Source organism: Pipistrellus kuhlii, unplaced genomic scaffold, assembly GCF_014108245.1.
Source record: "Pipistrellus kuhlii isolate mPipKuh1 unplaced genomic scaffold, mPipKuh1.p scaffold_m20_p_1, whole genome shotgun sequence".
Taxonomy (NCBI): domain Eukaryota; kingdom Metazoa; phylum Chordata; class Mammalia; order Chiroptera; family Vespertilionidae; genus Pipistrellus; species Pipistrellus kuhlii.
The window spans coordinates 49,314,426-49,341,744 of NW_023425404.1; the positions used below are offsets into that span (position 1 = coordinate 49,314,426).

The 27,319-nt window shown below is 42.5% G+C and overlaps 2 protein-coding genes across 4 annotated transcripts in view; both read right to left on the reverse strand.

The window, feature by feature from the left end:
* Nucleotides 1–14,325, reverse strand: part of SQOR (sulfide quinone oxidoreductase) — a 58,754-nt gene extending 44,429 nt beyond the window's left edge. The window contains exon 1 of the mRNA XM_045582851.1: nt 14,193–14,325. Coding sequence (XP_045438807.1) covers nt 14,193–14,269 — 77 coding nt within the window. The 5' untranslated portion in view covers nt 14,270–14,325. The remainder of the gene's footprint in view (nt 1–14,192) is intronic.
* Nucleotides 616–26,752, reverse strand: BLOC1S6 (biogenesis of lysosomal organelles complex 1 subunit 6). Of its 3 annotated transcripts, none has more exons than XR_006741886.1 (6): nt 26,549–26,752; nt 22,991–23,132; nt 16,950–17,037; nt 14,807–14,893; nt 14,193–14,397; nt 616–1,299 (listed from the first exon to the last, which is right to left on the reverse strand). XR_006741886.1 is itself a non-coding variant. In XM_036443203.2 (5 exons), exons 1-5 carry the CDS (start codon nt 26,628–26,630, stop codon nt 14,278–14,280), a joined length of 519 nt encoding a protein of 172 aa, XP_036299096.1. In that variant the 5' UTR covers nt 26,631–26,751; the 3' UTR covers nt 12,475–14,277. The 3 variants fall into 3 exon arrangements, 1 of the variants encoding a protein (XP_036299096.1); XR_006741885.1 differs by having other exon boundaries at nt 616–1,332; XM_036443203.2 differs by lacking the exon at nt 616–1,299 and having other exon boundaries at nt 12,475–14,397; nt 26,549–26,751.
* Between the last annotated feature and the right edge of the window lie 567 nt (nt 26,753–27,319).

The following is a 27,319-nucleotide window of genomic DNA, read 5'->3' on the forward strand; positions in this document are numbered from 1 at the left end:
ACCAGGACTTGTGATAGGTATTCCCCCCAAATGGGGAAAAGGGTTGAATACTAGGCAGGCAAAACAAAAGGAAGATGACTACTGTGGGCTGCATAAATATAAGAACTTACTACATATATTGTTTTTTTACATACATAAGCAGGGTAGCATAATAATGAAAACCCTCAGTCTGAGAATAACAAAGAACTTTATATATATATATATATATATATATATATATATATATATATATATATATATATATTTTTTTTTTTTTTTTTTTTCTTTTTTTTAAAGAGTGCTTAAAAGCAAGGGTGTGGCAGGCAGACTCTCCAGACGCTGTCTCCTAGGATCTAGGATATAGGAAAAATACTGAATCTGGAATCGTCTTTTTCAGAAACTTAGTCTCAAACACAGTTTGGGGAAATTCTTTTTGCCTAAATTTCCTCATCTATAAAAGAGATAAAATTTATCCTCCTACCTCAAGGGTATGCTGGAAGACAGAAACTATCTTTTGGGCTATAGTAGCTCAGAGTATGTGTGGGACTATGAAGACCAAAGGTTATGTTTGTGTTGTATTCACCACCACTCTCAAAGAGGCCTCAGTTAACTGCATCAGTAAAATGGGTATTTTTATAAATGCCTACCTCAAAGGTTCCTTATGAAAATTAAATGAGCTAACACAGCTAAAGTTATTGGTACTATACCTGGCATCGAATAAGTACTCAGGTCAATGGTAGGTAATAAATGGCAATTACTAAAGTAACTACAGTACTATAGTTATTGCTGTTATCTAATGTTTAGGCAACTGTTAAACTACAATAGATGCTGAAAAGAAAGAAGTTTCATATGGACAGGACGAGCAAGAGAGGGCTAGTATGCTACAGGTCTCAATAAGATGCATGCACTGTAGAGGATGGGAAATAAAGCCTGTGAAATGTCAGAAACAGGCCATTTCATTTGCTATCGAGGCCTCTGAAATGCTTCCATTTAGCCAGTTAACTCTTCTGTAGCTTTTCCCTGGACTTTCCATTTTGCAATTGGTCAAAGGATTGAGTCAGATGAAGTTAAGTAGGCAGAAACATCTAGACTTTAGAATTCTCTGGCCTATCTGAGACAGAAGAATGGCTGATTTTGTGGCTTGTGAGAGCACAAAAACCACCTTGCCTCGAGGTACCCAAGATGATGCCCAGGTTGAAGTGGAAAGGTTAAGTGACCAGCAGGTTCACGAGGAAGTGTCTGAGCATGTTCTGAGTGTCAGCAGACAGTGCCAGGAAGTGAACAAGTCCAAGAGGACCTTCTAATTTGTCCAGTCTTCCTCTAGGGGTATAATGTCTTCTGTTTTTCATGATGCTATAATGTAGGGGTGTCGAACTCAATCAGAGAAGGGGCCAAAATCTAAAATCCAGCCTAAATCACGGGCCGAATGGTTTACAGTCATAAACTGTCATTGTGATGGAAACGCAGCGGAGTGCAGTGATGACAGCGCGTTGCGGGCCACATTGCAAGGCCTGGCGGGACGGATTTGGCCCACGGGCCTTGTGTTTGACACATGTGCTATAATGAAGTCGGTTCAAGCATTTAAAATAAATAAAAATTTCTATCTAGCCCTTTACGTAAAAAGTTTGCTCATCCGTTTTGGATGCTAAGGTGCACACCTGTCAACAACGGTCTACCTATTTTTGATCCGAGATGCAAAACTGACACCATTAGCCATCTCCACAATGTATTGGTAAAGTCCACTGACTGCCCTCCAACCTTGCCTTTCGGGAAATTATGGCCTCCTACTTCTGGCAGCTAAGAGCCACCCCCTGCCCTCCATCATCCCCACAAATGCTATCAAGCTCAATGTGCAGACGCCTCTCGTTCCCTCATCCCTGGCTTAGTGATGTTGGTGCCCCTCTCCCCAGCTCGTTTAGATGGCTTGGTGAATGGCATGTCCTGTGTGCCCTCTCATGGCACATACAGGGCTGTGGTGGGCCTTTTGGCCTTACATAATAGAGCCTTTCCAGCATGCCCATATCCCTCAGCCTCTTTATTCCTTCCTGAATTGTCATCGGAGTGAAGAGGAGAAAGAAGGTTGGAGGGAAGCATCCTAAACTGCAGAGCAGAGCTTCAGGGAAAACAGTGGGCAGTCCTGGAGCCCAAGTGGCCCATCAGAGAAGTCCCATGTCTCCCAGGAGTGGGCCACTGGCTATGAGCAGCATGTAGAAAGTATGTCCTGGTGCAAATGCAGACAGACCTCAGAGCACCCCAGCTGAGCCCCTTGTCCTGTGGTCAGAGGTGTGTGAGAGACACTCTCAGGGCTATGATTGGAGCCCAGGACAAAGATGAGGCTGGGTGTGGCCCAGCCTGCTTTAAATTCCCGTCTGCATCTGCAGTAACCTGTCTGACCTGTAAGGTGGCACCAGGTGCCTCTCAGGACATCGCCACTCCTGGCTGGAAGCGGCTGAGTCAGAGTAAGTGGGCTTCAGGGTGGCCTGCAGAGGGGCAAGCTGACTCACATGGGCCTCACCTCCTCTCCCCTAGCCATTCCACGTTGGATCCACACAGGAAAGGAGCATCTGCCCTCCTTCAGAAGCAGTCTCTTCCCTGCTCCCCCATTCAGAGAGGGTAAATTCATGAGGCCCAGGCTGTGAGGTAGTTAAGGTCAGAAACACCTCATGTGAGATGAGTGCCCTGCCTGGATGCTGTCACTGCATCGAGCAGATGGACTGGAGCCATTCTGAGTGAGAACAGCCGCCCATGAGCCAATCTCCTGGAGACCCCTGGGATGGACGGTGCCTCAGAATATTGGCGCTGGAAGGGCCTTAGGGATCACCTCCTGTCAGCATGTCTACCCAGAAGGAAACTGAATTGCTTAGAGCCCTCCAGGGAGAACTGGCCAGAAGCCCTCCTGGCTTTTAATCCTACTGTGCATTTCCCCCAAAGCCATCAAGGTGTAAGAGAGACAGAGCTGAGTGATAAACCAAAGACCCAAAAATGCAGGCCCAGCGTGGCACTATCAAAGATCGCTTTCTTCAGGTGCTTTCAGTGGTGCTGAAATGTCTCAAAACAGCCGGCACAGGAATGTCCCGGCCGTTCTGGAGTTGCCCATTTCTCCCAGCAGCGTGGCTTCTCTCCTGTCTACTCCAGCGTCAGCAGCATCTCACGGGAAGAATCCCGAGCCGATCTCACTCAGTTCCAGCCTCACTGTTGCTTCCTTCTACCAGAGAGGCGTGAACTTCCCTGTCACTCCAGGAAAATCAAGAGTTCTGGGCTTCTTCCCATTAGGCTCTCCCCTAACAGGACACTCGTCTCTTCCCACTTCTGTTCTTCCGATATTATCAGGTTAGAAGATGACCTGGTCTATCCATATAGTTCCCTATCATTGGTACAGCTTTATCAAAATATTCAAAGTAAAGCTCCTGAGGTCTATTTCTATGTCTGTTTCTAGTGTCTCCAGCCTAAGAAAATTGTCTAGGAAGGTGGTAATTTGGTTTTTTTCCACAATAAAATCTTAGCTCCACCACTTGAATTGTATTATCTGGGAAATTACTCAGACTTAACATATCCTTATCTATAAATGTACTAATCTGTAAAATGTAATGGGACTATGGTGTTATGGTGTAACCTCCCACGGCTGCTGTTACAAGATAACCTACGTACAGCACCTAGGATGAAACAGATGCTCAACACAGCTGGGGTTCTGAATCTTAGGCTTGGGAATGAGCTAGAAGTACAATAGATCTGAGGTTAGAAATCCAGCCAGAGGTGAAAATAATCTATGCAATTAGACAAAACAAGGGGGGAAACCCAACAACCAATGAGAACAGGTATGTGGTTGACAGGAGGTCTGCACCTGGGTTCTGGTCACTGCTATTTCCTTCTTTGGATTCCTGGATTAGCAGGCATGGAAATGAACGCCTTATTATTAATTTAGGTAATGCATATTAAAACACTTTGAGCCCAGCCAGTGCAGCTCAGTGGCTGAGCATCAACCTATAAACCAGAAGGTCATGGTTTGATTCCCAGTCAGGGCGCATGCCCTGGTTGGGGGCTAGATCCCCAGTAGGGAACGTGCAAGAGGGGCAGCCAATCAGTGTTTGTCTCTCATCATTGATGTTTCTTTCTCTCACCCTCTCCCTTCCTCTCTGAAATTAATGAAAATATATTTTTAAAAATTTAAATACCTCATTTAGAAAAACTTTGAAAAACATAACAGCCCTAGCTGGTTTGGCTCAGTGGATAGAGTGTCAGCCTACAGACCAAAGAGTCCTGGGTTTGATTTGGGTCAAGGGCATGTACCTCGATTTCAGGCTCCTTCCCAGCCTGGTCCCTGGTCAGGGCATGTGCAGGAGGCAACCAATCAATGTGTTTCTCTCACATCAACATTTCTCTCTGTCTTTCCCTCTCTCTAAAAATCAATGGAAAAATATCCTCAGATGAAGATTTAAAAAAAATAAAAACAACATGCTAGAGGAGCCTAAAAAACAATGTTAGATGGTTATATTTACAATAAAGAGTTTGTTAAGGTTATCTCAGAAATAGGAAGATAGTGTGAAATATTTGTGGAAAACAGGATTCTTAATCCAGTAATTAAATCCTAAAATCCTAAGTACCTAAGAAGAGTCCACCACCAGGTAGCACAGAGCCTTATACAGAAAAATTGCTCAGGATCCAGCATCTTGAGGATCCTGAAGAAGTAAAAGTTGTCCCATTTCAGCATGGATCCCTCCTTCTGCGCGCTAACACTGGACGTTCTTCTGGGTGTCTCATTTATTTGTTTATTTATTTATTTAATTGATTTCAGAGAGGAAGGGAGAGGGGTAGAGAGATAGAAATATCAATGATGAGAGAGAATCATTGACCAAGCCTGCAACCTGGGCATGTGTCCAGACAGGGAATCAAACTGTGACTTTCTGTTCATAGGTCAATGCTCAACCACTGAGCCATGCCGGCCGAGCTGACTGAGTATTACAATACATATTCCTAAGACAGTAGGTAACTAAGCCAATGAGATTCCCTATAGTCCTCATCTAGGCAAAGCTTTTCCTGCCAGGCTAATTTTTTACCAATTAGACCAGGCGTTGGCATCTTTTGGGCCCAGTGCCCAACCCATATCCTATCAGCTAAGACCTAATGTGGAGGGACAGGTGAATACTAAAATCACACAACTCCTAGGGCCTTTGCCCACAGCAAAATCTTTGGCCTGTAACATTTTTCTTAGCACATGGTTGATGGTGATAAGATTACATGAATGAGGAAGAAAATATAAGTAAAAATTTAAAACGTCAAGCCCAACATTAAACTGAAAGACACAAAACATTAGGAAAATGTTGTTTTAAACCTTATCAAATGTTCCACACAAATTACTTTCAAACATCTCACTGTTTAAACAAAATTTCAGACCATACAGAAAACCCCGACTTACCTAAAAACTTTATATAGTAGTTGAAAAATGCTTAGGCCCAACTACATCAAACTGATTAAGTCAATATCAGAATCTGTAGACCTGCGGGAGCAGAGAGTACCACAAGGTGGCAGCATTGTCCCACCTAGGTATGTTTTCTAGGGCTGTGTGCTCATCTGTTGCACCTGCTCTAAAACTGCCAACTCTTCCTTGAATGTCCAGTATTTTTAAGATGCCAGAACAGCCCCTAGCTGATAGAGAAGGAGTAAATCTTAACAGCAGGGGTGGCATCTATTTTTTTTAAGTCCAGTATGCTCACTGTCTCTAAGCTCACTCCATTCCCAAGATCTTAGGACTGGCTGTCATTATTTTTTTAGTCTATCTGAATATGTAATTGGGCAAGAAAGCAGTGGCTTGGATTATCCAAGAATTACAAGCCCCCAAGCCATGTTTGAATTGCAGGAATTTAATCTTTTTATTGTAATATTCCTTATTTAGCATTTACGTAATCTAGTTTTTTATTTTAACTATTTTTAATATCTGTATACATCTCTCCTACTAAATTCAATTTGATCTCAACTGTGATGGTTAATTTTCTGTGACAACCTGGCTAGACCATAGTACCTACATATTTGGTCAAATACCACTCTAGACATTTCTTTTTAGATGAGACTAACAGTTAAATCAGTAGACTTTCAGTCAAGATTACCCTCCATAGTGTGGATAGACCTCAACCAATCAAATGAAAGCCTTAGAAGAAATAGATGTAAGTCCCCTGAGAAAGAGGGAATTCTGCCCCCAGACTGCCTTTGAATTCTTCCCTGGGGATCCAGCCTGTCCTGAAGATTTTGGAATTGTCAACCCCCACAATCATGTGAGCCAATTGCTTCTCTCTCTCTCTCTCTCTCTCTCTCTCTCTCTCTCTCACACACACACACACACACACACACACACACACACACTGTTCTGTTTCTCTGGAGAACCTTGATTAATATACCAACAATAGGCCAGGCACTACTGCATTATGGAATAGTAAGATGATTAATAAATACCCTTGATATTAAATGCTAAGGCAACTGTAATATTAAGTACCATGAGAACACAAGAAAAAAAGAACTTTGGGAGGTGGTTTGGAAAACCATAAAGAAGTGACAATTGGATTACAAAAAATGAATAGGTGTCCAAAGGGCAGACATTACAGGATGACGGGTCCCAAGCAGTGGAAGCCCTGGGAGAAAAAATACACCAAGGGGCAAAATAAGTACCACCCCCATCCCAATGTGGATGTGACTTCAAGATACTGTGCTATAACATCCAACATTTTTAAAGCTTTTACTATTTTGTTAAGGGCTTTTATATGGATACCAAAACACCTCAAAACTCTATGAAGCCAGATACACTTATTCCCAACTTTACAGTTTGGGAAACTAAAGTGCACAGGGTTTAACCAAGTCCAAGGCCCCAAATCAAACAGGAATGTAAACCAGCAGTCTGACTTCAGAGTCCACAATCCTAACCACGATATTACATGATCAAAGCAGAGTCCAGGAATCTTCAAGTCTATACACACGTTTTTGTTGCTTAGTAATCCCTGCACAAAGTGTTCATTACACTTTTGACCAAAAAGATTTCCAAAGTCCTGAAGAAAGCAAAGCCTACCCAGGAGTGAGCAGTGCTCACACATGCTGTGATTTTCAGCCCCGTTCTTATCCAGGTTTGAGCACTGCAGTCTCCTGAAGTGCATTAGGAATGTGTTTATGTTCTAAGCCAGAATGAAGTGTCAGTAGGTGGCAGCCTTACCCTAAAAATAGATGAATTTCATTCACTTACTGTTCTTTACAGGCCTTTAAATCTCCTTTATTCAGGGTACACAATAGACACATTATAATACTTTCCCTTCTACCTGTGTTGATCTTTCTTTTTCTCTTTCTCGGTTGCCACTCCCATTCCACCACAGATTTTACCTATCTTCTCTGATGGCCCTGCCTTCACATCGTTTCTTTGGAAATTTTGCTTTTCATGTTTTGGGGGTTTATTTAAATCCTCAACTGAGTATATTTTCCATCAATTTTTAGAGAGAGTGGAAGAGAGAGGGAAAGATGAAAATATCGACATGAGAGAAACACATCGATTGGTTGCCTCCTGCACCTGGCTCAACCAGGGTCCTGGCCAAGGAGGAGCCTGCAACTGAGGTGTGTGCCCTTGACTGGAATCATACCCAGGACCCTTCGGTCCACAGGCCAACCCTCTACCCACTGAGCCAAACTGGCTAAGGCTGCTTTTCATATTTTTTAAACTAGTCAGTCATAACTGTCTTCCCTGACTACTTCCTTCACTCTCTAGATTTGAAAATAGACCTAGTCTCACCCTAATGGCCTTGTACATGCAAAACACTAAAACAGTATGAATAAGCTAGCAACAAAACAAATCTTAAATATCTAAATACTTAGTACAAAAATATCTGAACAAATATACAATATAGAAACTATCTTATCCAAATGGGAAACCTAGAAACTAAGTAACTTTTTTTAAAAATATATTTTCATTGATTTCAGAGAGGAAGGTAGAGGGAGAGGGAGAAACATTAATGATGATATAGAATCATTGATTGGCTGCATCCTGCACGCCCCACCCTGGGGATTGAGCCCACAACCCGAGCACGTGCCCTGACCAGGAATCGAACCGTGACCTCCTAGTTCATAGGTCAACGACCAACTACTGAACTAGATTGGCTGGGCAAATAACTTTTTAAAATACGTGTACAGTGAGGTTTGAAAATTTAATCACTGAATCCTTGTTTCAGAGGAAATCATATACAGGGTGTCCAAAAAAAATGTATATACAGTTTAACAACTGATAGTTCAATTTTAAAAATGAAATGTATTTTAATAAACACTGCCTTTATAAGTATTCAAAATGAGTGTATACATTTTTTGAGAATATATATTAGAGGCACGGGGTGGAGGGGCCATGAGGAGGGGTGTAATGTGTCCCTCAGCCCAGCCTGCACCCTCTCCAATCTGGGACCCCTGGAGGGATGTCCAACTGCCTGTTTAGGCCCGATCCCGGGAACAGGCAGTCAGACGCCCCTCTCACAATCCAGGACTGCTGACTCCCAAATGCTCGCCTGCCTGCCAGCCTGATCACCCCCTAACCACTCCCCTGACAGCCTGATCTACACCTAACTGCCCTCCCCTGCTGACCTGGTTGCCCCCAACTACTCTCCCCTGCAGGCCTGGTCACCCCTAACTGCCCTTCCTTTTAGGCCTGGGTCCCTCCCAACTGCCCTCTCTTGCTGGCCATCTTGTGGCAGCCATCTTGTGTCCCCATGGGGGTGTCCATCTTGTGTGTTGGAGTGACAGTCAATTTGCATATTATCCTTTTATTAGATAGGATATATATGAATCTAATGAAAACTATAGCTCCAATCTTGGGAAACACATATATACAAAATTCTATGGGAAATCTTAGAGATTTTGTCTCCTCCAAAGGTCATCCACAGAAGTCCCTCCCAGGGGTCCAAGGCCTCCCAAGTTAAAAAACATATATATCTAGATATATTAATATAAAAAGCCAGCAACCAGAACACCAGAATGACCAGTCTCTATGATGCCCACCAGTGTCCAACCTCACGCAGTCCCCCCCCCCCCCCCCCTCCGCGCGGGGCCGACCCCCAATGGGCTCCCACCAACCCAACCGGCCCACAGCCTCCCTCCCCTGATTGCCCCCCACCCACCCCAATCAGCCTGCTGCACCTCCCCTAGCTGGCCCTGCCCCTGACTGCCCCTCCAACCCCATAGGGGGTAGGGCCAGCTGGGCAGGGAGAGGGGCTGCAGGAGGTTGGCTGGCTGGCCCTGCCCCAGATCAGCGCCTGCCCCGCCACCCTGATCAGGGGCAGGGTCTGCTAGCCAATGTTTTGCAGACCCTCCCCCCAGCCAGCCCCGCCCCAGATGGGCCCCCACCACCCTAATCAGCCCACAGCCCCTCCCCCCAGCCAGCTCCAACCCTGATCAATTCCCCCCACTCTGATCAGGGTCAGGGCTGGCTGACCAACCACCCATGGTTCCTCTCCCAGGCCGCTGGCCCCTAATTGCCCCCCCACACATTGAGGGGGGGGGCTGGCTAGCCCATCATCCACAGCCCCTCCCCACAGCCGCTCCATCCGGATAAGCTCCCACCACCCGAATCAGTCCGTGGCCCCTCCCCACCACCACCAGCTCCGCCCCAATCGGCCCCCCCACACCAATCAGGGATGGGGCTGGCCAGCCAACTTCCCACAGCCCCTCCCCACAGCTGGACCCACCCCCAATAGCCCCCCCATCCCAATCACCCATGGGCTACCAGCCAATCACCCATGGACCCTACCCCCAGCTATCCCAGCCCTGACCTGATGGTGCGCGCTGGCCAGCCAACCTCCCGCCATCTCCTCTTCCTGACAGGCCTGGCCCAAATATGCCCTGATTGGGGCTGGGCAGGCCGGACTCCACCCATGCATGAATTTGTGCACTGGGTTTTAAGTCTATAGTAATAAAAGTCTAGGTGGCCCTCGCACTCGATGTCATCACAATATGGCCCCACAAGATGGCCACATGCACAGTGGTGGTGGGGCCTGGTGGCCACTGCATGCAGTGAGGCCTGGAGGTCCCGTGGCTCTGTGCAGTGCAGAGTAGGCCGGTCCCAGCATCTGTGCACCTTGGGTGGAGAAGGTGGGTCCCGGAGGAGAAGGTTGGTCATGGCAGGGGAGGGCAGTTGAGGGCAATCAGGCCAGCAGGAAATGATCGGGCTGGCAGGGGAGGGCAGTTGGGGGTGATTGGGCAGGCAGGGGAACAGTTAGGCGTCAATCAGGCCGGCATGGGAGTGGTTAGGGGGTGATCAGCTGTCAGGCAGAAGCAGCTAAGGGCAATCAGGCAGCAGGCAGGTGAGCAGTTAGGAACTAACGGTCCCGGATTGTGAGAGGGATATCCAACTGCTTGCTGGTTGAGGCCTGATCCCGCAGTCAGACATCTCCCAAGGGGTCCCGGATTGGAGAGGGTGCAGGCCAGGTTGAGGGATACCCCCTGTCCTGTGCAAGAATCTCATGCACTGGGCCACTACTGTGTGTGTGTGTGTGCGCGTGTGTGTGTGTGTATAATATTCTATTCGTTGGAATTTTGTTATTTATAGGCTATAAGTCCTTATGAAGCACTTTCTACCAAACTACTAAAAGTAGTAGCTATTCTTTTTATTCTCAAATTAAAACTTTATAAAGTTGGGTTATTTCATTTAGTATCTTTTTTAAAAAATATATTTTTTTTTTATTTTTTACAGAGAGGAAGGGAGAGAGCTAGAGAGCTAGAAACATGGATGAAAGAGAAACATCAACCAGCTGCCTCTTACACACCCCCTACTGGGGATGTGCCCCGCAACCAAGGTACAAGCCCTTGATCGGAATCAAACCTGGGACCTTTCAGTCCACAGACCGATGCTCTATCCACTGAGCCAAACCAGTTTTGGCTCAACTAGTATCTTTCACAACATTTTCTATCACTTTTCTGAAAAAGACTTTATGAGGGAACTGGTCATTTTGTGACAAATTTCAGAGAACATTAAGAGAAAGGTGACAGGAGAAGAAAGCAAAGGAGAGGAATAGTTGAAATACTGTCCAGAAAGGGAAGTATACAGTCTACGTACACAATAAACAGTGCTTTATTAATGACTTTGGATACTTCAGAGGCCTTTTTAAAATTAAATGTGTAAAAAATAGTCTTCATTTTACAAGTTCAAAATCAGACAAATCATGAGAGTCTGTAACTGTCATATTTATAAACTGTATCAACCCAAAAACTCACAAAGGATACAATCCATGTTACATTCCACATCTGCATATCTACATGACACCTCCTACACAGAAACACAAAATCAATCCCATCATTTTAGTTCAGTGCATGGGAAGTAGTATCACAACAAAGGCAACATTTTTCAACCCAAGTACAAATTCATTATTTTGTGCAAAAATACAGTATAATCTGTCCAGGATTAGTTAGTAAGATATGTTTCTGTGTTGCTGAAATACAGCTAAAGTTTTCAATTTTAATTACAAAGGTAATTAAATGTAATTAGTTTAGTTACCAAGGGAATTACTTCTGATTTACAATTGACCTAAATACAGTGGACTAGAAGCCCGAAGCATGAGAGTCATGTACTATGGGGGGTCCCTCAGCTTGACCTGCGCCCTCTCACCGTCCGGGACCCCTCGCTCTTTACCGCCTGCCTGCAGTGGAGGCAGGAAAGGCTCCTACCACCACCACTGCGCTTCCAGCCATGAGCCCGGCTTCTGGCAGAGCAGCACTCCCCCTGTGGTAGTACACTGACCACCAGCGACAGTTCCTGCATTGAGCGTCTGCCCCCTGGTGGTCAGTGCATGTCATAGCAACCAATTGTTCTGCCATTGAGTCAGTTTTCATGTTATGCTTTTATTATACAGGATGCCTTTTTTTTTACTTTTTAAATAAAATCTTTATTGTTGAAAGCCATTACATATGTTCCCTCTTTTCCTCCATCAACTCTTTTAGCCCACCCCCATCCCATGTACCAGACATTTTAAAAAACATATAAACTTTTATTGATTTTTTTTGAGAGGAACAGGGAGAGAGAGAAACCTCGATCAGCTGCCTCCTGCATGCTCCCTACTGTGGACCAAGCCCAAAACCCAGGTATGTGCCCTGACCGGAATGGGAACCTCTTTGTGCATGGGACGTGCCAGGGCTAAAAATAGCCTTTTTAAAAATCTTCAAAGTTAAATAATACAATTCTAAAAGCATATGTGCCATTCCACTCATTCAATAAACATGATTTACCTTAATACAGGTCACAAAAGTTCAACTGATTAACCAGAGTTCTTTATTTCCTGCCTGCTATCAACTTCAGTCTTAAACCTGACTTTATATCAAAAGCAGCAGTTCAGAAATTATTTCATAAGATTAATCCCAAAAGTTACTGGGTGGCTTTTTAAACTATTTCACTCTTTATAAATATAAATCACTAAAATAGTCTAGACCAGTGTGGGGAGCTCTTTAAAATTTGTATGTCCCCACCTCATGATTAAAGAGTAAGAATCTTCCTAAATTTCAAGTGTTTTGTTTTGTTTTTCAGTTCCCAGGTGATAATAATATGTAACCTAGTGTGGGAACCTCTAACTTAAACCACTAGCAAGTGTTTTTCAACTCTTAAGATACATGAATCACTTGAGGGAACTTTTTTTAAAAAGCAAAACAAACAGAGTTGCTTCAGCAGACTGAGAGTGGTGAGCAGGGACCAGTGTTTAAATAATCACTGCAGCTGGTCCACAAACCACTCAGAAACAAAGCACAGCCTTTGTCAGATTTTAAATGAGTACATTCAGCATGCAGGTGACACTGTACTGCAAGCACTATTGAATCCTGCCCTAGGCCGTTTTAGCCGGTATCTGAGGGCAACATGTAGTCTTTTAAAATAAAATGTGTTCTTAAACATAAGGTCAAAGTCAAGAGAACTGTGAGATCATAAACCATTCATTAAAGAAGGAAAGGGCTTTCAAGCTATTTAAACCTTTCTTTAACCAGACCAGTTCTTCGCATGCAACTTACTAAATCTAATGCTTTTCCATCACTAAGTATCCTGATATGTGATCAGACGCTGACTCTGGCTTACCAAAAACATAATGTACACTATTAAAAAATATACCTTCTAATCACACACCTTTACAGATTCTGTACAGTCTCTATGTAACAGACTGGAGACCAGCCAGACATTTAAGAATACTAAAAACAGTAAATAATAAACTCTCAATTTTAAAAACAATAAAACTTCACATTTCCCTCACATAAGTTTCTACTTATAATACTGGGGGGAGGATATCTAGAAAACACTAACAGTATCATGCTGCCTCTTTTGTGAAGAAGCTATCTACCAATTTTCCACAATTCTTATCATTATCTACAAAACCAGTAGTTGATATCCATCAATCTACTCTCAGCATTTTTTTTTTAATAACCACATGTAAAGCCACACAGCAAATCAGAAGACAGAACTAGCAATGAGACCTTCCATTTGAAAAGTTGAGCTCACTATTGTATCAGCTTGACAACCGTATCTCAGTGTGTGACAACTCTTACTAAGTATTATAAATATTTAAGCATATTTGAGTGTGTGGCAGCTCTACCACCACCCCTGCCAAACTTTAGATACAATCTACTCTGAACCAGAAGCTACCTAAGAACTAAATGGCAACAATACAAGGAAGCAGAGTGCATGGTTAGTGGAATCTATCTGGCATCGTGCTCACCTCGCCTATGCCTAAGAAGCTATTATTTAGTGTGTATACACTTTTCTATCATGTTCTTCACAAAGATTAATACCATCACCTCTTTTCCAGTAGCATATGTGATTAAACAGCTGGCATTCCTTCGTAACCAAGAAATGAAAAGGCAATTGCCAAAAACCAGCATTGGATCCCAAAAGAGGCAAGTCATTTCATAAAATAAGAAACTGAAACTTAATTCCACAGTTATTCAGAAGCTAAAACACTCATACTAATTTTTAACCATTTAAAGTCTAGTCTGTTAAGAAAACAATCAAACCATTTTCCAGTTAATAAGTGATTCAAGGCCAAAATAATGAATTTTAAAATTAAGTAAAACAGAAATTGAAAAATTACCCATAAATATCCAACCAAGTGACATTTTTGTCTTTTACTTGGGGAGTGGGGAGAGAAGAAGCGTCTTAAATGGCTAAAATGAACACATAGAGACAGCACTCTTGGGGAAAGGATTTCAAAACAGGACACAATGGTATAAGGCACTACCTTAACTTCAGTCTGCACTTAAGTCTTCTTAAATGCAAAGCACGTGGGACAAGGGAGGGAAGGACACACAAACACATTCAACTTTTCATGTCCTTTTTGCCGGTTTGGCAGTTAACTGCTTTTCTCTTTCAAATTCCTTCTCTCGTTGCTGCTCCCTTTCCAACTCTTCTTTCTGCCTCTTCTGCTGCAGCTTAAGTGCTCTTTTCTATATCAAAAATTCAAAAAAATGAGAACAATCAAGGTAAATAGATTATGGCCTAATTTAAAAATGCTTTTGTTTGAGTAATCAATACATATTAATACATTTCATATTTAACTTATAAATTCGTTCTGGGTAATTTAAGGTCTCCTTGGAACAAAAAGAAAAAAAAGAATTGTTACTCCATTAAATGAGGATTATAGTGTCGTATTCAGAGAATAGGAGCTTATAAGCTCAGCCTTCGGTAAAAAAAAAGCCCAGAGTGGGGTTCAACTGGATGTTTTAAAAGAAAACAAAGCACCATGAATTGAGCATATGATTATATATGGGTATATAAGAAGTCAGAAATGAATACTGAAGACAGACAATTACACCTCTACTTTTAGAAAGAATATAAAAGAACCTGCCAACTCACTTTTAACTTTGACGTCTTTTCATGAAGCATCAGCATTTCTTTCCTTACATTCACCAACTTGGCATGATAGTGTTTGGCTTCAGTGAACTTAACATGAAAAAATAAATGAAAAGTCAAATTAAAGTAGACTGAAATATCAAAATGGATAAATAAATCAATGCCTGCATTACACTTCATTCTTCCTAAATTGGTCAAATTTTTAAAGCCTTAATTATTTCCACAATTTAAGTCCAAATTTAAATTTTATTTAAACCACTAGAATTTTGAAAACACTTGATTCAGTTCAGATTGATAAAAAGTTACTAACCATAAAATAGGCATTTATTTTGTATACAGATACATTTTTGCGTTAAAAACATGCAATATAATCCTAAAATTCGGTAAGACTTCCCAATAATACTGTCAGCTTCATCTGAGAAAAGTAAAACTCTCTACTGCCTTTGCAAGAGAGAGACCAAGCCAGGATAAAGGACAGTTGAAGTGTTGCCCATCAGGAAAAGGCAAACTGTCTAGAGAGCCCTGTGGGCTTCTGAAGTCAGACCAAGCAGAACCACCTCCGTAAGGACACTTCTCCCACGGAGTTACAGATGTAGATTTTTCTATCTCACCCAGAGAGCTCTCAGGCAAGGTAAGAGAAGATCAGGTAACAAAATTGAGAGACGTGTCAGTAGAGATACTAGCAACCTTCATGCAGCTATACGTAAAGGCATAGTATGGTGAGCTCTAGAGCTTACAATCTCTCTCTCTCTCTCTCTCTCTCTCTCTCTCTCTCTCTCTCTCTCTCTCTCTCTCCCTCCCTCCCTCCCTCCCTCCCTCCCTCCCTCTCTCAACTTTCCAGTTTTCAGTTCCTCAATGCTAATCAGAATCACTACGGTGCTGAGAGAAGACAAAAAAGGAAGTCTTAGTTTCTGCCCTCAGACAGAAGCAACAGTATTACATCTGCCTGGCTCATTTATCATTCATTCATTCAACAAGATTTTGTAAGTCAGTGCAGTCTTGCCTGCCTCCTTCACGAGATGTCAGGAACTACAGGCAGAAAACTTCCATTTACTACCACAGGCTTCTGCCTAATGCTAGAGATGAAATTCCTTTCTGATTGTTATAAAAGGAAAACATTAATAAGCCATATTTGTCCAGTGAAAAATCAATTTACTGAGGTATGTGTGAAAAGTTCATAAAAATTATGCAAAAGAAGGTATTTGTAATGTTTACGCTGAAGAGGAAGGTAGTCCTAAGTTCCTTATTTTTGTTAATTCTTGTTTCTTAAAATACTAGTAAAGAGTATCGGTTCCTCTCATCTAAAAGCTATAGAGCTTCTGATGAAATTCAATTCTTGTCATTTATATTGAAAGCTTTAAAGGGTCCATAAGGAAACTTCAAAGGGTCTGTTTTAGCGTTTAACTTTGACGTGTCATAACATTATGAAAATGCCGTACAATTAAATATGAATTTTAAAAACCATGTAATTGATAAAAAGAGATGCACTTTCCCTAAAGGGAAAAATAGTATCCCAAAAGTTTCTTATTTTTAGTTCTCTTTTATAAAATAAAGATCTATTCCAGACTTCCATAAGTAAGTTCTAATTCCTATCATAAGTTCAACATTAAAAGATAACTATTTAAGACAATGGAAGTTCCAGTAAAATAAATCAAAGTTTCCTATTAAATAACAAATTCTACCCTTTTAAAGAAGTAGATGAGCCAAAACCGGTTTGGCTCAGTGGATAGAGCATCGGCCTGCGGACTGAGAGGTCCCAGGTTCGATTCTGGTCAAGGGCATGTATATTGGTTGCGGGCACATTCCCAGTAGGGAGTGTGCAGGAGACAGCTGGTCAATGTTCTTCTCTCATCAATGTTTCTAGCTCTTTATCCCTCTCCCTTCCTCTCTGTAAAAAATCAATAAAAAAATAAAAAATAAAAAAAATAAAATATATATATATATATATATATATATATATATATACACACACACACACACACATATATGTATATATATATGTGTGTGTGTGTGTGTGTATACACACATATATTTTTTAAAGTAGATGAAAAAATCCCAAACATATATATGTACAAAGTTGGGAGGACAAACCTATTTCTATAACAAGAAAGATGTCATTAAGCTATGTCAATTAAATCATACTTACCAAGGCATTAATATCCAACATAGAATGACATTCTTTAAATTTTGAAATCTCTTGTTCCAGTGTGTCTAATAATACAACTTGGTTCTGTCTGAAACAAAAGCACACAGCCAAAATAAACATTACAAACTGTAAGTGCTGATTCATTAAAAGAAATCACATTCATCTTGTTTAATGTTGAAGGTAGAAATTAAGTTGGAAATTTATTGATTCTCCAAGACTTATTAGGTTCAGCATAATCTTTTTCAAAATAATATTTCAAAGCCACATTCTGATAGCCAAATGTATCTTTTACTCTTCCTTCAATTTCAGATTCTAGTAACTAAAATGACCAAGTCATTTAAAATTATTACTTGTTATTTTGGGCAATTTTCTGTATTATCCAAAAAAAGATTTTTTTATGCTATCTTGCCAAAGAAACTTGATATTTTATTTATATTAAAACTGGAAGAAAACCACAAACAAGGTAAGGAGAAGTGACTTTTTAGAGTTGGGGGAAAAATCCAGGATTACCAAGGGATCTAAAGGAATAAATAGGAAACAAGATGAAAACAAAACAAAACTAAGAATCACAAGATTCCCCTACCAATAATCAGTTGTGTGATCTTAGTTTATTTTTCTAAATTTCTTCATTTATAAAGTGAGAAGGTCAGACCACATAATTTTGAAGGTTACTCAAAAATTCTGATTCAAACCTTTTACTGAGAAAGAGAAACCAACTTTCCTAATGATACCTAATAATACCAGTACCTCTCTAGATCCTAGTAATTAATACTAGGATCACAGGAATAAGTGGCACTGAAAGGTCATCTAACTAAATATTTTAAAAAATACTATTGACAAAAAAATAAAATAAAATAAATAATTTACTTGCAAAACTATGCTAAACAAAGGGCAATTATGAGAAAAAGAATAACAATGAAGAGACTGAGGGCAGTTACAGCATCGCCACCATCCAGCACCCAGAGGTCCTAGGTTTTTCCCATCAGCTCTGACCGGAAACCACAGCAGGTGAAACACAGAAAGGATGGATGATAGGAGAACCCAGTAAGTCAATAAAGCAAATACAGGGCTGCTATGACTAGAAAATAATATAGAAAAATCAACAAAACCAAAAGTTGGTGCTTCAAAAGATCAATAAAATTGATAAACCTCTCACCAGACTAACAAAAAAAAAAAAAAGAGAAAAGATATGAATTACTAACGTAATTTATTAGAAAGGTAATCATCACCACTGATCCCATTACATGAAAAGGATAATAAAGAAGTATTTTCAACAACTTTGTGTCTGCAAATTTGGTAACTTAGATGAAAATGACTACTTTCATGAAAGACAAAATCTACCAAAACTCACACAAGAAGAAACAGATAATCTAAGTAGGCCTATACCAAGAACTCAAATACAAGCGAAAGTTTATTTAGAAAGTCACAGAAATAGAAGAAGTGAGCTGTGGAAGAGGGAGCCGGCTGGGCTGCATGGACTCTGGAAACAAGTTACAGAAGCAGAATAAGGCCCTTGGAGCTAAGGAGAAAAGCAGCAAATGTACTTTGATTTGTGTCTTGAGGGGAAGGAAAGGTGTACAATCAAGAGAGACAGTCAGCTTTGGATTATTTGTCTTACATGTTTTTATCTGTTTTCTAAAGTCGGGAATCTTGGTAGAGGTCTCAGGGGAGGATCTCAATAAATATTCATCAGTTTATCAGGTGTGTCCTTTAGGGTCGTGGTCTCTACTGGCTGGTCAGCAGGAGGTTAGGGGTCATCAGTCATTGCACCTGGTCTTGATGTCAGCCACAGCTATGCTTTGTCGAGTTTTGCTGCTTTTCTAGGCCTGCAGCTGAGATCTAAAGGTTATCTCTATCAATAGTTTGACCAAAACTGTGTCTCAGTACCTGAGGGTTTGTTCCTGATGCAGGTCAGAACCTCATTGTCCTGAGGGCTTTAAGGCTCAAGGTGTGGTCATGCAAGGACTTGTATGGGAGTCATACAAGGCTATTTTCCTGTCCTCTTGATCCTCCTCTAAGGAGATCTACCACAAGACTAGGGACATGCCAGGGGACGAAAGGTCAGGGGAGGATGACCTACAATATGAAAGGTAAGGGGATCTAAACTGCATGACCAGCCAAAACCGGTTTGGCTCAGTGGATAGAGCGTCGGACTGTGGACTGAAAGGTCCTAGGTTCGATTCCGGTCAAGGGCATGTACCTCGGTTGCGGGCACATCCCCAGTAGGGGGTGTGCAAGAGGCAGCTGATTGATGATTCTCTCTCATCGACGTTTCTAACTCTCTATCCCTCTCTCTTCATCTCTGTAAAAAATCAATAAAAATATATTTAAACTGCATGACCAACTATATGCTAGGGGAAGAAAGGTCACCCTGAGGGCAAAGTCCCACTCCACAATACTTGTTTTTCCAATGTTGTCCATTGCTAGGCACCCAGGACTTTCCGCCCTAGTGACCTGTACCTGCCTATTGTTCCTACTCTGCTCATGTCTAACTGCCAACAATGTATTTACTAGAAAGATTGAATTAATAAGTAATAATCTCCCAGAATGAAAGCACCAGGACCAGACATTTTCACTGGTGACTTCTAACAAACATTTAAGGAAGAAATTATGCCCATTTTCTACAGTCTCTTCCAAACACAGAAGTAGAAAGATCATTTCCTATGAGGCCAACAAAACCCTAAAATCAAAACCCAGATAAAGGAAAGGAAAATCTACAGACCAATATATTTCATCAGCATAGATGCAAAAATTCTCAATAAGATATTGACAATCAAATTTGACAATGCATAAAAAGAATTATACACCAGTCCTGGCCATTATAGCTCAGTTGGTGGAGCTACCGTTCCGTGTACCACAGGGTTGCTGATTCTGTTAGGAGCAAAAATAGAATATTGGGGACTAGCTATAGTTTTAAGAAATACTAAACATGCTCAGTTTAACCATGATTGCATTGCTCTTATTAAAGAACCTGGCTAGGAGTTGTACATGCCTGGGACCTGAGGGTCAACCTTGGAATGTCCATTCTCATTCAAGAACTACTTAATATGGAAAGATTAATAACCTTGTTAGCCAAATGGAATTCAACCCCAGCCCGCATTGCCTGTAATCCCAACTTCCCCATGTAATGTTTGTCCAATCCAATATAAGCAGCTGGCTTATGGGGTATTGGAGAGCAGATTTTTGTGGCTGACCTGCTGCTCTCCCATACTACCGGCAGTATTGGAATAAACGCTCTTATGATTCAACCCTGTCTGCTGAATTGGCTAAAGTAGTGACAGGCAACCCAGACTCATTAGTTGTCCAGTTTTACTTCAATTCCAGGTCAAGGCATATATCCAGGTTGTAGGTTTGATCCCTGGTCAGGATCTGTATGGGAGGCAACCGATCTATGATGCTCTCTCACACTGATGTTTCTCTCTTTCGCTCTCTACCTTCCTTTCTCTCTACATCAATATAAATATGTTTTTAAAGTATTATACACCACAACCAAGTACAATTTATTCTAAGTATACAAAGCTGGTTCAATATTTGAAAAGCAGGAAGCTAAAGAAAAAAATCTTATGGTCCTATCAGTTGATGCAGAAACAGCATTTAAATCCAATACCATTCATGATTAAAAACACTCTCAACAAACTAAAAAAAACCTATAACTAACATCACACTGTGGTGAGAAACTAGTTGTTTTCCCCCCACAATCAGGAACAAGGAAAAGATGTCTATTCTCACTTCTTGTCTATATGATACTGGAAGTCCTAGCTAAGGCAAAACAAAAAGGAAAGAAAATAAAAGGCACACAGATGAGAAAGGAAAAAATATACAAATTACTAACATAATTAAGGAAGAAATTTTCAAAAAGATATAAATAATAGAGAAATATCCCAGGTACATGGAATAAAAGCCTCAATACGAAGGCCCTGATCAGGTAGCTCAGTTGGAGCACCGTCCTGATGCACCAAGATTGCAGGATAAATCCCTGGTCAGGACCACACAAGCATCAACCAATGAATGCATAAATAAGTGGAACAACAAAGAGATGTTTGTTTTTTTCAAATCAAATTTTTTTAAAAAGTCTCAATATTAAGTACCAATTCCTCCCAACTTGATCTATAGATTCAATGCAATCCCCATTTAAATCCCAGCAAGAAGAAAAAAGGAGGAGGAAGGGGGAGGGGGGAGGAGGAGGAAGAGGAGAAGAAGAAAAGAGGAGGAAGATGAGGAAGGGGGGAAGAAGCAGAGGAGTAGGAAGAAGAAAAGGAGGAAGAGGAGGAAAAAGGAAGAATTAGAAAAGAAATATGAACAATAAAATGGCAATAAATACATATCTATCAATAATTTAATCTTAAAAATCAAAATAAATGAAGAAGGAAGCTAATGAACAAAGTACTGATGAATAAAACAGAACCACAGGCATGGGAACATGGAACAGACTGATAAATCTCAGAGGGAAGGGGTAAGGGGTGGGGGTAGGAAGAGATTAACCAAAGAACTTATATGCATATATGCATTACCTAAGAACACAGACAATAGGGTGGTGAAGGCCTGGGGTAGGGCAGGAACTGGTGAAAGAGAACAATGGGGACATCTGTAATACTCTCAACAATAAATATTTTTAAATAAATAAAAAGAATATTAAAAAATTAAAAATTAAAAAAGATACTTAAGATCCTAACTGCTTTGGTTCAGTGGACAGAGCATCGGCCTGCAGACTGAAAAGTCCCAGATTCGAATCCAGTCAAGGGCTTCATTCCCAAGTAGGGGGTGTGCAGGAGGCAGACAGTCAATGATTCTCTCGTCACTGATGTTGCTATCTCTCTCTCCCTCTTCTTTTCTCTCTGAAATCAATTAAATATATATCCTTTTAAAAAGATACCTAAGGATTTCTGGCAACTTGTGAGCCAGCAATTGAATACAAATGTGACTCTTACGGAAGCAATTTTGCAATTCTACTCAATGGCCATCCTGCAACATTCCCAATAGACAAGACTTTCATAAAATAATAGTAAAATACCAAAAGCTAATCAAAGTCTAGATAAGATTTAGGGGTACTTCTTAGAAGTCAAACACCCTAGAAGTATTCTTTTCACTTTTTATATTTAGACTAGAGGTCCAGTGCACAAAATTCGTGAATGGGGGGGGGGGGGGAGGGGGGAGAAGAGGTGTCCCTCAGCCCAGCCAGCATCCTCTCCAACCTGGGACCCCTCAAGGGATGTCCAACTGCCCGTTAGGCCCGATCCCACCAGACAGTCGGACATCCCTCCCACAATCCAGGACCACTGGCTTCCAACCACTCACCTGCCTGCCTGATCAACCCCTAACCACTCCCCTGCCAGTATGATCAACAACTAACTGCTCCTCTGAGGGCCAGATTGCCCCTTACTGCCCTCCCCTGCTGCCTGATCATCCCTAACTGCCCTCCCCTCAGGCCTGGTCCCCCCAAATGCCCTACCCTGAAGGTCTGGTCTCCCCTCCCAACTGCCCTCCACTGCAGGCCTCATCGCCCCCAACTGCCCTCCCCTACAGGCCTGGGTCCCCCCCAACTGTCCTCCTCTGCCTGCCCAATCACCCTTAACTGCCCTCCCTGCTTGCCTGATTGCCTACAACTGCCCGCCCCTACTGGTCTGGTCCCAACTGCCCTCCCCTGCAGACTGGCCCCCCTAACTTCTCTCCCCTGCAGGCCTGATCGCCCCTAACTGTCCTCCCTTGCAGGCCTGGACCCTCCTCTCAACTGCCCTCCCCTGAAGTCCTGGTCCCCCGCAACTGCCCTCCCTTGGAGGCCTGGTTATACCCCAAACTGTCCTCCCCTGCAGGCCATCTTGTGGCAGCCATCATGTGTGTTGGAGTGATGGCCAATGTGCATATTACCTCTTTTTTTATAGGGTAACTATGAACTCCTCTACTCACCTGCTATCAGTAAAGATATAGAAATGCCCAATTGAATAACATGTTACAAAACAATATACCTTAATACAATATATACTTATACAGTAAATGACTCTACCAGAGGGAAATGAGGGCACCTCTGGTTTTTGTTAGCTCACGTGAGTTCCTGGAGGGCTTGTTTTGATCTCTGCAGATCTGGCAGGTAGTGAGAAAGCAATCCTTCTGCAAGTTGCTCCACAGCTTTCTCTTCCACAGTCAAGTCCTCTATTAACCCTTCATCTGGAGAAGCATCACTTAAACCTGTCCCCAAGCAAAAATCAAATTTAGGAAGCTTTTAAGTTGACACAGGAATGAGAGAGTAGTAGGCAGGCAGGGAAGGAGGCTGGCGGTGGGGTTCAGCACACATGTATGAGGCAGTACAGGTATCCTTTTCTCCTATTTTCTCTTTTACTTTCTGAGTATCCTTTTAAAAAAGGACTATGAACACTCAAAACATATTTTTTAAGCTAGTAGTATAATGTGAAGTCTATCATACAGGGCGGGACAAAAGTAGGTTTATAGCTGTGAGTAAATGAAACACAGTTTATTCTTGTATTATTATTTATTAATTATTGTATTATTTTCCATCCAAACAATTGTAAACCTGTATACTCGTATACATTTTAACTCACAGAGCCCTTTCTTACTCTGCCCCAACTGTCTAGTTAATTACCGGAAATGTCCAAGTTTTCACATACATTTAGTTACTAAGTTCAAGATATTTTGTTGTGGGAGATTAAAGAAAAAAAAGGGGCTCTGTATTCTATACATATAAGTAACATTTGCTGCATGTCTATATCATGTATTAGTTTCTGAGTATAACAGTAAATTAGGAAAGTATCCTTCTGTGAGAGGTGCCATTAGAGAAACCGAAACTCAGAGGGGAATTCAGAGGACAGAAAGACCACGTTCACCAGAGAAATCTGGGAACAATGCCTAAAAGGGGTGTGGGCATTTGTGCTGAAGCTTGTAGAATGGATGAAATTTTCATTTATTTCTCTTTTTTTAAAAATGTTACTCTTATAAAAATTTAAAACACAAAGATGAAAAGTGAAAATACTTCTTCTCATGCCCTTAGATTCATTCTGGAGTTTCTTACACAGCCTTCAAGAAACTGTCTTTCGCCGAAACTGGTTTGGCTCACTGGATAGAGCGTCAGCCTGTGGACTGAAAGGTCGCGGGTTCAATTCCCTGGTCAAGGCCATGTACCTTGGTTGCGGGCACATCCCCAGTGGGGGGTGTACAAGAGGCAGCTGATCGATGATTCTCATCAATGTTTCTAACTCTCTGTCCCTCTCCCTTCCTCTCTGCAAAAAAATCAATAAAAATATATTTTTAAAAAATAAAAAAAAATAAAAATAAGAAACTGTCTTTGCATACCCATGCAAAAACCCTGTTTTTATCACAAATGAAATATTAGTTGTATTTTTCTACAACTTTTCTCTTAAATATATGTTACATCTTTCTAAATTAACATATGCATATAGTAGTTTTACTACATTATTTTTTTAAGTTAATAGAATTTTAACATAGTTTAACCAACTCCCTATTGTTTTGGACTGAATTGTGTGTGTCCCGGCCAAAATTCATGTTGAAGCCCTAACCTCCATGTAAGGGTATCTGGTGATGGGGCCTTTGGGAAGTTTAAATGAGGTCATGAAGGTGGGTGAGATTCTTGCCCTTAAAAGAAAAGGAAGAGAATCAGAATTCTCTGCCTCGACCATGTGAAGATCAGAAGATGGTCCTTATCAGGACCCTAATCTGCCAGCACCCAGATCCTGGACTTCCCAACCTCCCTATCTGTGAAGAATAAATGTCTGTCATGTAAGCCACCCAGCCTACGGCACTTTGTTACGGCAGCCCGAGTACACTAAGACACCTATGGATGAGTACTTAGGTTTTTTCACTTCGTGCTATTTCAAACAATGTTGCAGTAAGCTTTCTCCCTTGTCTTTCCAAATCCGTGTCACTGTTTTTGTAGGGCGAATTCTTAGAAATAGACGGATGGGACAAAGGTTTATGCATTTTTAATAGGCGTTGCAAAACTGCCTTCTTAAGAGATGGCAATAATTGACTCCTGCCAACTATCTGAGAGCTATTATTTCCAAATGGGTAAGTATGTATGAAGACAGGATTGAAAGGAATACAATATGGGAAAAGAAAGCCACATGAGGAAAAGTAGGAATACAGCATTGCTCTGAATAGAGAAGGTAGTGGGAGCATGGGACATAAGAGTTGTGAGCTATGTGAACCACATGGCCAGCCTAGGAGGACCCCTGAGGGCCAGGCTAATGGGTTATTTTAGTAAGTAGTTAGGAGCCACTTAAGGCTTCCGAGCAAGGAAATGTCATGATTGGAGCTTTATCTTGGAGCACTGATGTGACAGCAGTGGGACAGATGAGGAAGAAGAGTAAGAGACTGGGAGCAGAGCCCTTCCGGTGTAGAAGGAGATTAGCATTACAACTTGTAACGATGAAAATACGAAGAGGAAATGAAGGTTCTCAACATTTCTAAGGCAGCGACCCTATACTACAGTTCCTCATGTTGTGGTGACCCCCAACCATAACACTATTTTCATTGCTATTTCATAACTAATTTTGCCACTGTTAATGAATTGTAATGTAAATATCTGTGTTTTCCGGTGGTCTTAGGTTCTATAGCAGCGATTCTCAACCTGTGGGTTGCCTAAGACCATTGGAAAACCCAGATATTTACATTACGATTCATAACAGTAGCAAAATTACAGTTATGAAATAGCAACGAAAATAATTTTATGGTTGGGGTCACCACAACATGAGGGACTATTTTAAAGGGTCAAGGCATTAGAAAGGTTGAGAACCACCGCCCAAGATTAAACAGAAGTTGGAGGCAAGTGAGAGGAAAAAGTTCAGGGTAACACCAAAGTGAGAGTGACTTGGCACCATTAATAGGATCAAATATCTCCTTTTATTTATGGACACGCTATGAGATCAGTGCAACAGAACCATGTCAAAGTACCAATCAAGCAGATGAAAAAAACGAACTGAGAGGGACCCAAACTTCACATATAAACAGGGAAGTTATATTTACAGAAGCAATTTATGAAGGTAGGGAGAGAGGGAGATCACCAAGAAAGGACTGAGCCCTATTTTTTCGGTAACCCCTATATTTCTGGAACAAGAGGGGGAAAAAGAGAGGGTCCCTTATCTGCCACAGAACATGACTCTGCTTTGACGACTTTCTCAATCCTCCCAAGGAGGGCTCAGAAATAGTACCATTCCGGATGCATAGCAAGTCAACCCATTGCATTCCATGGATCCTTAGGGCTTAAATCGCTCTGGGAACTGCTGGAGGAACAGGGATGCAGCAATGTCAACAAGCAAGGCGGAGCACTGGGTAACTTCTAAGTTACAAAGCGATCACCCTGACAAATTCATTCTCAACCACTAACGTGTAACAAATAGCTAACAAGGAGCTGGCGTCACGTACACGCAGAACGACTTAACCATCAACTGCTTCCAACTCCACCCCGAAAGCACCGCTTCCCCCTGCAGATCTCGTGTCCCCCCCCCCCCCCCCCCGAGTCCGCAGGGCGCGGGCCAGCTCGGTGCCCACTTCCGCGTCGCTCGGGGCCGCGGCCGCCAACGCCGCTCAGTCCCCGGAGCGCCCCGGCCGCCCGCCCCGCCCGCAGCACGTACCGGGCGTCCGCTCCCCGGCTCCCAGGCCGGCGGGCGGCCCTGGCAGGACCCCGTCCGACAGCGGCGGCTCAGGGACACTCATGTCCCTCCGCTGGGAGCAGGGCAGGGACGGTAATGCAGACGGTCAGACACAGTGAGGCGGGCTAAGCGCGTCCCGCGCCCCGCCGGACCGATCCGGCAGTCGCACCCGGAAGTACCGGAAGCGGAAGCCAGCGGGCTCCGGGCACGTGACCGCGGTTCCGCCCCCTGACCGTTCCGCCTCCAGCATTCCCCTCACCCCGTTGCTCCGGGGACTCCGCTCTGACGTCACAGGCGGGTCCAGGGAGCGGAGTCCAAAAGGTCTGCGCTGCGGGCTTGCTGCCCTGGGACCCACCGGAGCGGGACGGCGCGAGGGGCGGGAGGGTGAGAAGAGAAGAGGCTGCTCCCGGGGCCTCGCAGGCGGGCTCTGTAGAACTGGGCGGACAGTCGGGCTTACTTCGCGGAGGCCATGCACAGCTCTTCAGTTCTGTGTCTGTGTTAAGGTGACACCTTAAGTACTAGAACTGCGTGCCTTCCCCGCAATTTTGGACCATAGCTTCAGCCTTGCTGATTGGGGCATTGGCCAGCATACGGGTCTCCCCCTGTGGATTGTAGGTGAATGATTTAAGGCCTGGGTTGCAGCATCTACTGAACAAATTGAGTCATATGACTAAAAACTGCACTTACTGAGAAGGGGGTGGAAGGTGAGAGGAAGAAGAGCATGCAGGAGGCAGCCAAATCAGTGATTCACTC

What these genes read in the sequence shown, in the direction of transcription:
- BLOC1S6 (XM_036443203.2), bottom strand. Translation starts at nt 26,630, where the DNA reads ATGAGTGTCCCTGAGCCGCCGCTGTCGGACGGGGTCCTGCCAGGGCCG. An exon ending in AGCCGGGGAGCGGACGCCCG is followed by an intron (nt 23,133 to 26,548) that starts GTACGTGCTGCG and finishes GCTTGGGGACAG; the next exon opens with GTTTAAGTGATGCTTCTCCA. An exon ending in AAAAGACGTCAAAGTTAAAA is followed by an intron (nt 14,398 to 14,806) that starts GTGAGTTGGCAG and finishes TTTTTGATATAG; the next exon opens with AAAAGAGCACTTAAGCTGCA.